This window comes from Artemia sp. Qi Xiang Cuo, chromosome 5 (genome assembly GCF_049724085.1).
Source record: "Artemia sp. Qi Xiang Cuo chromosome 5, ASM4972408v1, whole genome shotgun sequence".
Classification (NCBI taxonomy): domain Eukaryota; kingdom Metazoa; phylum Arthropoda; class Branchiopoda; order Anostraca; family Artemiidae; genus Artemia; species Artemia sp. Qi Xiang Cuo.
Genome location: NC_142798.1, coordinates 47,296,881 through 47,309,909, shown reverse-complemented (window position 1 = coordinate 47,309,909; position 13,029 = coordinate 47,296,881). Strand labels below are relative to the sequence as shown.

At 36.3% G+C, this 13,029-nt stretch overlaps 1 protein-coding gene across 1 annotated transcript in view; it reads right to left on the bottom strand.

The window, feature by feature from the left end:
- Window positions 1-9,270, bottom strand: part of LOC148952200 (uncharacterized) — a 38,348-nt gene extending 29,078 nt beyond the window's left edge. The window contains exon 1 of the mRNA XM_089088875.1: window positions 9,098-9,270. Within this exon, the coding sequence (XP_088945001.1) occupies window positions 9,098-9,147 (50 nt within the window). The 5' untranslated portion in view covers window positions 9,148-9,270. The remainder of the gene's footprint in view (window positions 1-9,097) is intronic.
- Window positions 9,271-13,029: the final 3,759 nt, after the last annotated feature.

Genomic DNA, 13,029 nt, shown 5'->3' with positions numbered 1-13,029 from the left:
TGTCTTAAGCAATTATTTAGTTCAAATTCTAGAAAATAATTTAATAGCCAAATTTCATCCAATTTTTCACTAATTCAGTGACAGTCTGTGCAGAAGACAGCGGGAACAAACACAAGAGCTGTATTGGTACCAGCTGGACGTTGATCCTTAAACTGCTGGGGATAAGCGATTTGGATACCGGCACTTCCCACAGGTTTTGTTAACTGTTTTACAGAAGATATCAGTAGTCGAATATTATTCATCCACGGCATTTTGCATTTCATTACATTTCGGCATTACACAATGTCTCCAGAATCACTCCATAGCAAAATGACAAGCAAGAAACTTATATTGAATCCTGTGCTGAATTTTATTTTAAAAGCGAGAAAAGCGGGATGTGCAACAGACTCGATTACGAAAATCGCTTGCAATTTCTATAAGGCGGAAGAAATTGTTGAGGCTAAGAAAGCGTTGTGGGCCCTTGCAATGTCAATGCAACCAACTGAACAACAGAAAGATAGCAACAATATCCAAGACATTGTGCAAGCATTCAATATGTGTGACAAGAAAAACGTGATTCCAGGGGAAACTGCCACAATACTTAGTTGCAAGTTAAATGAATTTGATATAGAATTTAAAAGTTTTGCTGAACAAAAAAGTGTCAAGACTGTCCCTCAGCCCTCTGTACCTATTATAGTACCTGAAACGCCTACTTATGCAGTGGTAATCAAGAATCCTCCAAAAAATCTTGACAATCCCAATGCTCACAAAGAGTTTCTGGATTCTATAGCTGGCAGTTCTAGTTCAAGTATTATCACTTTAAAGCCTGGGAAGGGTGAATGGCATGTTGTCATGTCTGACAAAGCTGACACAACTACACTTGCTGAAGCTATAGCTAACTCTAACCAAGGTGCAGATGCCATAGTGAAATTAAGTGCATATTTTGGCACTATCCAGCATACTCCCCCCAGAACGTTGACTGCTGACACTCGGAGTTGTCTACAGAACTGTACAAAAGTGCCTCAAATACGGTCATCCAGATCTTTCCGCCTAAAATTTGAAAGTAAAGAATACCTACTAAAAGCAATAGAAAGTCCACCTAGATAGTTAGATATTTTATTTATTAAATATACATAACGCTACAAAATACACCTGCGCACATGCCTAGTGGCATAATTGAGCACATTAAAAATTACAACAAATTATTAGACACCATTAGAAATTTAAATGAAAACGAAAAAAAAAAACGAAAAAAAAGAAAAAAAAAACAAAAAAACAACAAAAGAAAAAAAAAAAACAAGCCTCTTGGACAACTGCCCAAATACAAACAAGGTAAATAAAACCAAACTCAACTTTAAGAGATCATCTTCCTCACCATTCTGCGAAACTGCTGGTAATCAGCGCACTCTCTAATATCCAGGGGAATAGAATTCCACACCTTCGGACCAATATGCCTCAAACTAAATCCTGCTCTAGTTGTTCGCCTAAACTCGTGTGAGAAATTGAACCTGAGTGATGTCAGATATGAATGATGGTGCGAGTTAAGAGGGAAAATTCGAAGGAAATGTGATGCTAACTGGCCAAAAATGTAATTGTGACATATCTGGGATATTGCAATGAAAGGATGTTGATGTAAAGAAAGAATTCCATCTGATTCCCAAAGATGAGCTACAGAAGAACTATTATCAACTTGAAAAACTATCCTCATTGCTATATTTTGCCATATTTGAAGGGGTTTATAAACTTAAGGAAATGTTGAAGCTCACACTGAAACACAATGTAGAAAAAAAGGGTAGATCAGAGAAAAGTAAATTGATTGGAGCATATTAACCGGAAAAACATGGCAGAGACGGCACATAATCCCAACATGCCTAGAAACTTTTACTGATAGAGTTTTAACATGTTCATGGAACAACAAATTTTCATCAATAATTATCCCAAGATATCTAAACTGTTGTATTCGTTTCAGTTCCACGCTATTTAAATAAAGAGAAAAAACATCAGAATTGACTGAACCAACTCGTGAAAATAGTATATACTGGCATTTCCTTTCATTTAATAGAAGAAGGTTTCGACAATACCACTCTGAAGTAGTTGATAGAGTACTTTGGATGTTCAGGAAAAGCTGTTTTAAATCTGAATGGGAAGAAAAATCACAACATCATCCACAAACATAACAATTTTGCAGATAGGAAGAAACTCATGCAAATCATTAATAAAGAGAAGAAATAGGGTAGGACCCAAAGCAGAGCCCTGAGGAACCCCACGATTTATGGAAAATGACTTAGATCAGATTCCATTTTTACTATCATGGCATTCAATTTTTGATCCACCGAGTTGAACGCCTTGGCCACATCCAAGAATATAGCCAAGGCGCCCTGAGCAGTGTCCAGCGCATTATTTATTTCAATTAAAAGCTGATGTACTGCTAGTTCTGCTGATTTTCCTTTAATGAATCCATGCTGCAAAGGATGCAATATTTTATTATTACATAAATAATTTTGAAGTTGCTTAAGAGCAATTTTGTACAAAACTTTACTAAAAACATAACAGTGAAATTCCTCTATAATTTGAAGGATCTGTAGAAGCACCACCTTTATGCAAGGCTAAAACATGGGCATTTTTTAAAAGATCAGGAAAAACTCCATTTTGTAAAGACAAATTAAAAATATGTGCCAACAATGGGGCAATATTAGGAGCTATTTGTTTGACAATTTGTGTAGAAAACCCAAAATCATCCAATGAAAAACTTTGCTTTAGTTTCATTATATGCCCTTTAACTTCCTGAGGTGCAATTTCAGAAAAATCAAATGAGTTCTGTGCTTCATCTTCAACAACAAAATCAGTTGACTGACTCTCTTGTCTATTTGTACTTGATACAATCCTAGACCCAATAGTACTGAAATGCTTTCCAAAAACATCCAAAATTTCTTTTGGATCTGTCACTTTTCAACCATCAAATTCAAGACAATTAACTCTTGAACTCGAACGATGATTGGGACAGATTTTTTCATTGATTAGCTGCCATATCTTTTTCATATTTGACTTATACTGTAAAAATTTATTGGAAAAATATTTTCTTTTAGCATATCTTATAATAGAACAGTTTATGCATCATTAACAAGCATCAAAGCATCACAAGAAAAAGCATCATTAACATCATTTGAATCAAAAATGGGGGTCCAGTCTTTATTATCTATCAATTCATGCAAAAGATTAAAATCAATCAATTTTTTCTGTTGGTAAGAATTTTTACCTAAGATTGGCTACAAGTGGCTACCTGTGTCAGAATATAAGTTCCTTCCCCCTCAGTGTTACAAATGCCAGGCATTTGGCCACACTGCTGCTAACTGTGTGAATTCAGGGAAATACTGACAGTGTGCTGGTCTGCATAAAAACTCCAAAGACACCCCCTTCCAGTTGCCCCTGAAGTGTGCACTCTGTGGTAAGACTAACCACCCATGCTATGTGTATAAGTGCCCTGTTGCACAGAAGCTATTCAAATGAGTTGCTCTCTAAAAATCCCTACCTGGAAAATGAATGGTTCAGTGATTAATAGAAGACTTCTTCTGTGTCAGCTCATGGCCGATTGTAATGCGCTGTCTACAGGAACATTTCCTATTGAAAGAAGGACAAGACCTGCTCCAACTCGACAGTTTGGTTACAGTTTTCAGTGTTCCTGCAGTATTTAGTGAGAGAGGAAGACTGTCCAGTGGTGTTGCTCTGCTTGTTCATGCTGAATGTCTGCCCATACCAATTCTGTCTTCTGATTCATTTGTGTCATTTCAGCTGCTAGATGTTGCTATATTTTCTACATACATACCAAATGATTACCATGACTTAAATTTAGAGCAAAAGTTCAGCATAGCATGCAGTAAGCTTGCAAATGATGTAGCAAGATCACAGAAACAAGGCCTTAATGCTATTGTTGCAGGGGATATGAATTGTAACCTTAGTGATACTAAGAGCTCTAGGAGAGAGATCCTTCTTAGTTCTTGTCCTGAACTCAGTGTAATGAACAATCACCTGGCATTTATATATGTACATAATAGTGGGTCTATATCCAACCTTGGCTTTTTTGTCTCAACAAAATTGATTGCGATTTCCTGTGTTACCAATGCAATCAGTGTTTCTGACCACTTACATGTGTTTAATAAATTCTGGGTTGGCTTGATTAATCCTTGCATTCCTTGCAAGGATAATAACTGCTGGGTCATGAAACAAGAGTGGGATAAAATTAATGTTCCTACCTACCATTCAATGTGTGACAACATATTGTCTAAAATCAAAGTGTCTTACCCCCTATTGCAGCCTAGATCAGGCTTAAGTCAGGCTGTCATGCAGTTGTTGCTGACTACCTATTGCTCTGAAATAGTGTACACATTGAGAGTGGCAGAAATGACAACTGTGCCTATGAAAAAAGTGCAGATTGGATCCAAAATACCAAAGTGGAATGAAAACCCTGAGCTTTGTGAAGCCTGTTGTCAGTCATGGTTTTGGTTTCAGCTGTGGTGCAACAATGGTAGGCCTAAAGTAGGTACAGTAAATGAAATTTGATTGTATACAAAAAGCAAATTCAGTCAATGCTTAGCTCAGCATTGTGCTTGTATTATAAAAGAAAACAGTGCTTGTATCAAAATCAACCCCTCCCTGGTTTGGAAATTTATGAAAAATAACAGAAGAGAAAAGCATTCCAACCCTCCCCATACAAGTCCCTCAGAGGAAGAGTGGACTGACTCCTACACTTCCAAGTTCTCTGCACCTGATCCTCAGCTTGAACGGGCTTTAAAAAAGGAACTTGACAAAAGGCTCTCTGATCCTACCATAAGTACAGGTTTTGTAGTATCTGTCTCCAGTCTTTGTGATGCCATCAATAAAATAAAAAAGATATATTCAAAGGAAGATGATAATATATGTGGCTTACATCTAGTGAATGGCAGTCTGTTGCTATTTGAGCACTTAACTCTACTATACCAAATGATTTTGTCATGTGGTTTACCTTAATTACCTTACCTTAATTCGCACTTTGGAGCAAATTAAGGTCCATACTGGATCTGTTGTGCTCCGGGTCAAATGATGGCAAAAATTCGTCACTGTGTTAGGGCCCAGTGACACGCCATAGGAGAGGTCTGCTGGAGAGATGCAATTTAAGCCCACTCGGTAGCGGTGGCCACGAGGTAGGTATGGCCTGTAAAGACCATTCTCAGTGGTACAGAGCTGACACCACCACACAACAGCAACTTCGGATTGAGTATGCGACATGGTTGGGTATGACAAGCGGCATCAGCCTCCTAGCAAGACACTCATTATGATAAAGTTGGCATCAGTCAGTTGAGTGGGACGGACAGCCCCACTCATATTTCCATGGCTTGTTATTCCATTCCTTGTCAAGTCTGGACTTGAAGGACGCAGCCGCAGGTGCAGTCGCCATTTCAGCTTGAAGGCTATTCCAATCGTTGACAACACGCTCAGAAAAGAAGTGTTGCCACGCTCGTGTTTTAACAAAATGTTTTGACAGCTTATGTGAGTGTCCTCTTGTCTGGTGCTGACTTGAATGTTTGGTAAAGAGGGGGTTATTTGGTTGTGTGTTATACTTGTAGGTCAGCATCATATCACCACGGCAGCGTCTGAAGACGAGTGGTGGCAGCTGCATGCGTTCCAGTCTCTTGTTGTATGTGAGATCTCGTAGGCCAGCTATGCATTTTGTGGCACGTCTCTGAACTCCTTCGATTAGACTGGTGTCATTCTTATAAGAAGGGGAGGTGAGACACATACCAAAATCCAGAACGGGTCTAACTATAGCCTTATAGAGCCTTAGAAAGACTGTATGGGAGCGGCTGGTTATAGTGCATTTGAGGAGACCAAGGCTTGAATTTGCTTTTGAAACTGCTTGTTGCCAGTGGCCGTGGAACTTCAGTTGTTCATCTAGCAGCACTCCTCGATCTCTGTCGTCGGGACTTGTCTTTATTACTAAGATAGCCAGTGAATTGGGATCGGACATGCTATACTGGTGATGGAGATTGTTGCTTCCAAAGTGAAGAACACTGCACTTTGATGTGTTGAATTCAAGTAGCTAGTCTTGTGCCCACATTTGGATTTTATTTAGTACCCAATTTGTTTTGTGTTAGGATCATCAATCCAATTATAAAAAAAGGGAAAGGATCCATCATAGTACAGCTTGCATAGATCAATTACTGTTGCCCCAATTTTGGGTAAATTTTATAAATTCTGGTTATTGAGGAAATAAACCAAGTGTGTTATTCACCCAGCAACCAGTTTGGATTCAAAAACGGTAGCAGTACAAAACTTGTGCATCACCTCATCTGTAATATTCTCCTTGAGTGTGATCAGACTGGTGAATCTATCATTATTTTGGGTTTAGATGTAAGTTGAGTGTTTGACTCTGGTCTTCATAGCCAGCTGTTGCTGAGTGCAAATAACTGTGGTCTTGACAAGTTGGTAGTTGAATTTCCGCAATTTGTATTGAAAACTTAAAGTAAAGGTCAAGATTAGTTTACCAGGTGGGATGAAAATTTTTTCTAATATTATCCCAGTCTGAAAAGGGATCCATCAAGGAGCTATTTCTTTGCCACCTTTTTACAATAACAGTATAGTTCAAGCTCAGCAAGTGATTAAGCCTGGTTTTCTGTATCTTGGTCTAGATCTGTCTTTATTAAATTATGCTGATGATATATATATATATATATATATATATATATATATATATATATATATATATATATATATATATATATATATATATATATATATATATATATATATATATATATATATATATATATATATATATATATATATATATATATATATATATATATATATATATATATATATATATATATATATATATATATATATATATATATATATATATATATATATATATATATGATCTAGATACATCAAAAGTCTGAGAGAATTCCTTAAGAGGAATTTTTGTCTCAGTTTGCCTATTTTAGCCTCAGGAGAAGTTGTATTGTTTTTAGTCCAAGTGCAATGAGTCTATTTACAAAAGCTGTTTTCAGCAGTATGGGTGAAAATGAAAAACCTTGGCCATACGTGACACAACCAATCTAAGCAGCTAGGGCAAATGGCATTGAAAAAATATCTGAAGTAAAGATAAACAAAACGAAGAACAGAAAAATTTTCTGTGTTAGCTGCAATTATTCTGCATAATATGCTGCCTATGCCCATGTATATATTTGCACATGAGGGGGGTGGGGGTAAATTTTAATTCTGATGTAAATGAGAGGTAAGTTTAAACTTTCCCCCCACCCCCCTAATGTGTAAATATATACCCTGAATTGGTATATTGGTATATATAGTGGTGGGGGGTAAAATTGATTTCTGACAAAAATGATTATTATATTTGGAAAGAGCATAAAAAAAGGCATTGAGTAGTATGTTTACTTTATTTGTAAGTCAATAATATGATCTGCAAAAAATTTACCAAATTGTTGCTTTAAGCCCTTTTATATAGCCAAAAATAAGAGAAAAGGGTATCATCTTTGAGGGTCCATAAAAGGCTTAAAATTGAATTTCTAAGTTAAATGACAATATTTGTTTAGAGCATTAAAGAAGGCATTGAGATGTATAAAAGAAAGCATTGAGTTGTAGATTCACCTTATTTATAGGTCAGTAATGTAAACTACCCCAAACATACCAAAAAGAGTCATGTATGGAAAATGTATTAGACAGGCTATATACCTTGCAGGGAAATATTTTAACCATTATGGGGGATGGTGGTAGTTCAGTGATGCATTTTAGGATGATACAAGTAAGTAGGGTAGCCTATTTTACAATTTCTTCTAAGTGGTTTTCAGAATTTTATGGTGTTTCCTTCAAGAGAGGCCTACTACTAAATTAGAACCAATGCCCATAATCTAGAATTTTACCAGAAGTGGTCATACACTGACAATAGTTTGGTGCTGCTGTTGAAAGGTTAAGGATGGGTAGGCTTACCCATTAATGAAAGAATAGTACAAGGGTAAAAGACCTCTTTTTGAGAAATGCCACTTTCCTTTGGCATTCCAGAAAAATAGCAATGGGCTTTTGGACCACCCCTTTTTACTACAGCATGATGCAATGTGAGAGCAGTAACAAGAATCCTGCCTTCTTGATCAAATTTTCACCAATAGTTTGTCAGCATAAATTAAAAAAGTGGTCTCTGTTTTCAAAATCAATTGGAAAGAAAAATTGTATTTAATATTAGTGATTTACAAATAAATATCAAGCAATAAAAGTTACATTTCTACAATCAGAAGAAATCAGCCTACAATCAGCTTTCTGTTGATATGTGAACAAAACTGAAACACTAAAAGGATATATACATCAACATAAGATAATAGGTATTTTCAAAAAGAGGTCCCTGTAGGTAAGTCAATTAACTAATAATTTCAAGTGTTTGATCTTAGATAATTTGAATAATAACCATATTGATGCAAAGCTTAGATTTTGGTAAATTTTTACCAAATCATATTATTGAGTTAGGAATAAAGTGAATACACTATTCGATGCCTTTTTTTATGCTGATTATGAATATAACAATCATTTCTATTTGAAATGAATTTCAGCCCCCCCCCCCCTAACCTAACCCCCACCCCCAAATGTGCAAATATATATCCTGAATTGACATATATAGGGGGAGGGGCTAAAATTCATTTCCAATAGAAATGATTGTTATAATTGTAATCATCATAAAAAAAGACATCAAATGGTATATTCACTTTATTTGTAAATCAATAATATGATTTGGTAAAAATTTACCTAGATTTTTAGCTATTCATTAATATATACAATTCTTCTCAATTCCTCTTTGGTAACAAGATGTGAGGGTTTTAGTTTCACATAATTTTGCTCAATTGGATATTCGTTTTTTACCCTACTACAATTCAAGCAATGAATAAACCTGTCACTTATGGATATATCTGAATGAATAAAGGGAAGGGGTACTTTTTCATGGTAATAACCGCTAGGCCTAGGCTATATTTCGAAAGAAAAACCTAATGATACAGAAATCAAATGATACCAGCTTATTCTTTTCTTATTAGTTTCCTTCAGAAGAGGGGATTGAGTGCATTGACACCAAACAGCTTACCTCAATTGTAAGGATGTGGGAATTTTATCTTCGGAATTTTTATCTTCCATTATTTCACCATCTAAGCAGCTTAAAAACTGATCAAATTAGGAGAAAAATGTTTCTTAAATTCGATTATTCTTGCCAAGAAGTGAAGTATTCCAATTGTCATCTCTTTGTGTGTGTCATCTCTGTCTGTGTGTCGGTGTCGTCTCTGTGTGTTTGTCGTCTCTGTGAGTGTGTCATCTCTATGTGTGTGTCGTCTCATTGGGTTGCCAACTTTTTGGTCAATGAATATGTCCCTTGAGCATCCAAAAATGTGTCCTTTTCAGCCAAATTATGTCCATATTTTGTCTATAATATGTCCATCTTAAAATTTTAGAGACTAGTTTTGTACGACTTGTAACCTCTTTCAAAGTGGTCAGTTAACATCGAATATAATGGAAACGAAAAAGATTCATTTAGTACATCCATACAAAATGAACTAGTGCGAAAGCACAAAAGTCATGAAAACATGTAAACAGCAAAAAACTAATTGTGGGAGCTTAAGGCTCATCTTCCTATGAGAGCTCTACTTGACAGGTATGATCGGCATGAGGGTCAGCATTTTGACTTCTTTTGGTAGCTTTATGCAAATCAGAGTATTTCTTTCGCATGCCATAAGGTAAAATCCAGGAGTCAAGCGACGTCGCGGAGCGCTAGGCAAGCTGGATTGCCCTTCAATCACGGGGGGGTGACATCCCCAAAGGCATAATTACTGGACCTTTGAACAATGCTGAACAAAATAGATGTCAAAAAATTCTGATTGGATGCTGGTTTTTGGAAATGATAGGCGGGGGGGGGGGGCTGCCCTCAAATCACTTTTTACTCTTAAAAAGGGCATTAAAATTAAATCAAATTAGCCCCATCTTAAGTTTTTAAGACTACCCATTCCATAAAACCTTATTTGCCTCTGGGGCATAACTTACAACCCTTGTCCCACGGCTCTTAGGGGTTGTGTAAACGCTGAGGAAATTGTTATATGCTCTTTTGACCATTTTTAACAAATTACTATCTCAAAATTTCCGTTGGATGCATCTAGGGAAAAGAAGATTTGGGTGGAGGGGGGAGGCTGGTTTGCCTCTCACCACTTCTGACTCTTAAAAATAGCACTAGAACATCTGATTTTCAATCCAGTGAGTCCCCTCCAAAGTTTATAAAACCAACCCTTCCAATGAAATCTTGTATGTTAATAATGGGGAACTCGTAGCCCTTGCCCTTCAAACTTTTTTTGGAGGGGAGGGGGTCATCCACAAAAACATAATTACTGAAACTTTTAATATATGCTGAACAAAATGGCAATCTCAAAATTTTGATTGGACATGTTTTGGGAAATGACGGGCGTGGGGGGGGGGGCTGTTTGCCGTCCAATCACTTTTGATTCTTATTAAAACTTTCAATTTCCAATCGAGCCGCCTTCGAAGTTTCAACGACAACCCTTTCTACACGATGTGCCTTGGTCAGAAGTAAAAAATAAAGTGTAACCTTATCGCTTTTTCATTCATTAAATAAAAAAACAAGTTTTTTCTACTTGAAGTAAGAAACAACATTGAAACTTAAAACAATCAAAAATTATTCCATATATTAGTGAGCTGCCCATTCCTCAATACCCCTCTCTTCACGCTAAAATCTTTTCAAGAACTTAAAAAAAAAAATTTTGATTCAATTACACGTTCCTTGTGTTTCAAGAATCATTCTTAAAAAAAATAGACAAAAGGTCGAACATTAGCGTAGAGAGGGGTGTACTGAGGAGGGAGTAGCCCCCATCATATAAGGAATAATTTATGTAGGTTTTAAGCTTTAATGTCGCTCCTTACTTTCGGTAGAAAAAAACTAGTTTTTGTATTTATTTAGATAATCCTATCGTTTTTCAGATAATCCTAAGAAATTCACCCCCTCTGTGGAAAAATTCCCCACGAAAAAATCCTCTATATAAAGTTCCTCCCATGTAAAATTCTTCTGCCGGGAAATTACCCCCAGACAATTCCATCCCTGCTGCGAATCCTTCCCAGAAATTTTTTTGCTTACGATTCTGCCTTAAAAATACTCCTTACCATACTTTTATTTGAAGAAAGACTTGTATTCATTTAGTTTCAGATCCTTTTTAAGGTCATTGGGGAATATCCCTGTTTGGAAAACACGCCCCCCTGGAAATTTTATCCCCCAGAAATTTCCAATGGAGAATTTATACTGGTGATAATTCACCCATGGAAATTTCTCCCGTGGAACCCCCCCCCCCCCCAAAAAAAAAGGATCCCAAGAGAATTCTAACTCCGCTGAAAACATCCCCCTGAGATTTCCCTCAAAGTGTCTCCACATGTACAATGGGATCAAAAACAAGAAAAAAGACAAATAACACATATTCTGTATATAAATTCTGGTAAAGTCTCCCCATGTAAAATATCCCCTGAAAAGTTCACCCCCAGAAACTTCCATCCCAATGGGAAATCCTCCCCATAGAAAATCCATCTCAAGAAGATCTCCTTCCTCCCTTGGAAAATGTCGGTATACTTCCCTATAACAAATACTATATGTAAACAATGGGCAAATCTCATAACTTGTGGCCCTTCCTCTGGTGGTTCTGAGGGGTCATGTCATCTCCAAAGACATATCCATTCATATGCTATCTCAAAATTTTGATCAGACGACTTTCAGGAAAAAAAGGCGTGGGATGGGGGCTAGTTGTTCTCCGGTTTTTTGGACACTGAAAAAGGACAATAGACCTTTTAATTTTCGTTTGAGCGAGCCCTCTTGCGAAATTCTAGTACCCTTGGTTCAATATGATCACCCCTGGAAAAAGCAACAACAATAAATAAACACGAATCCGTGATGCTTCTTCCGGCAAACACTATAAAATTTAATTTTTATAGATATAAGCTTGGAACCTCTACAGTAGGGTTTTCTGATGCGCTGAATCTGATGGCGTGATTTCCATTAAAATTCTTTGACTTTTATGGGGTGTTTTTCCACCCTTTTCAAAAATTTAGCAAATTTTTGTCAGGCCCACTAATGGGTAACAATAAACTTAAAAATTAGTATATATTTGGAATCAGCACAATAAGTTAATCTTTTGGTACATCTATTAATATCAAAATTGATTCCAGATCATCAAGTATCTATTTGTATTAATTGCTAACTTTTCATTCTCAGTTAGTTACACTTGATAAATAGATAGATGTTTTTGCCCGACTACTGGAAGCCGGAAGCAATTGTTAACGTAAAAGGTGCCTGCTTGCCTATTTTTTTGACTGTAGCGTAAAAGCAAGGATAAATAAATTCGTTTATAGATGAAAGAATACAAACTTGAAAAGAATTTCAAGAGTATTAACTCTGAAAAATAATAAAGTTTGTAAAAATAAAAACGTTTGAAAAAAATTAGTAAAAAATAGGTATTTAAGCAAACTTAGTGCTAGACAAGTAGTTTAAATACTGATTTGGTGAAATACTACATTTTTTCTTTACAAAAATATGTATCCAGCCGGGAAATATTCTATTTTATGTCATAAATTTGCAAAATATGTCCCTTTTATGTCCCAAATTTCGAAAGTATGTCCCTTTTTTGCCCTATTATGTCATTGTGTCCCGGCACACAGGAATATGTCCATTGGACATAAAATATGTCCAGTTGGCAACCCTGATTCCAATGCTACCTATATTAAAAAGCTGTCAGACTCATTTCAGCTCACTACTCACTTTCTATGTTTTATTGGGGAATGATGCTAACTTTAATTAACTATTAACTTCAGTTGGGCCTGTCAAAAATGTTGCAGCAGACGTTTAGTCCCTGATATCCTGCACAACAGTCAACTTCTTGCTGATCCTGAGCTGAAAGTTGAAATTTGTCAATCAACAATTCTCATCTGTTTTTTCAGCCGATTCCAGTAGACCACTGTTTTTCCCCCTCCTCCTGCATA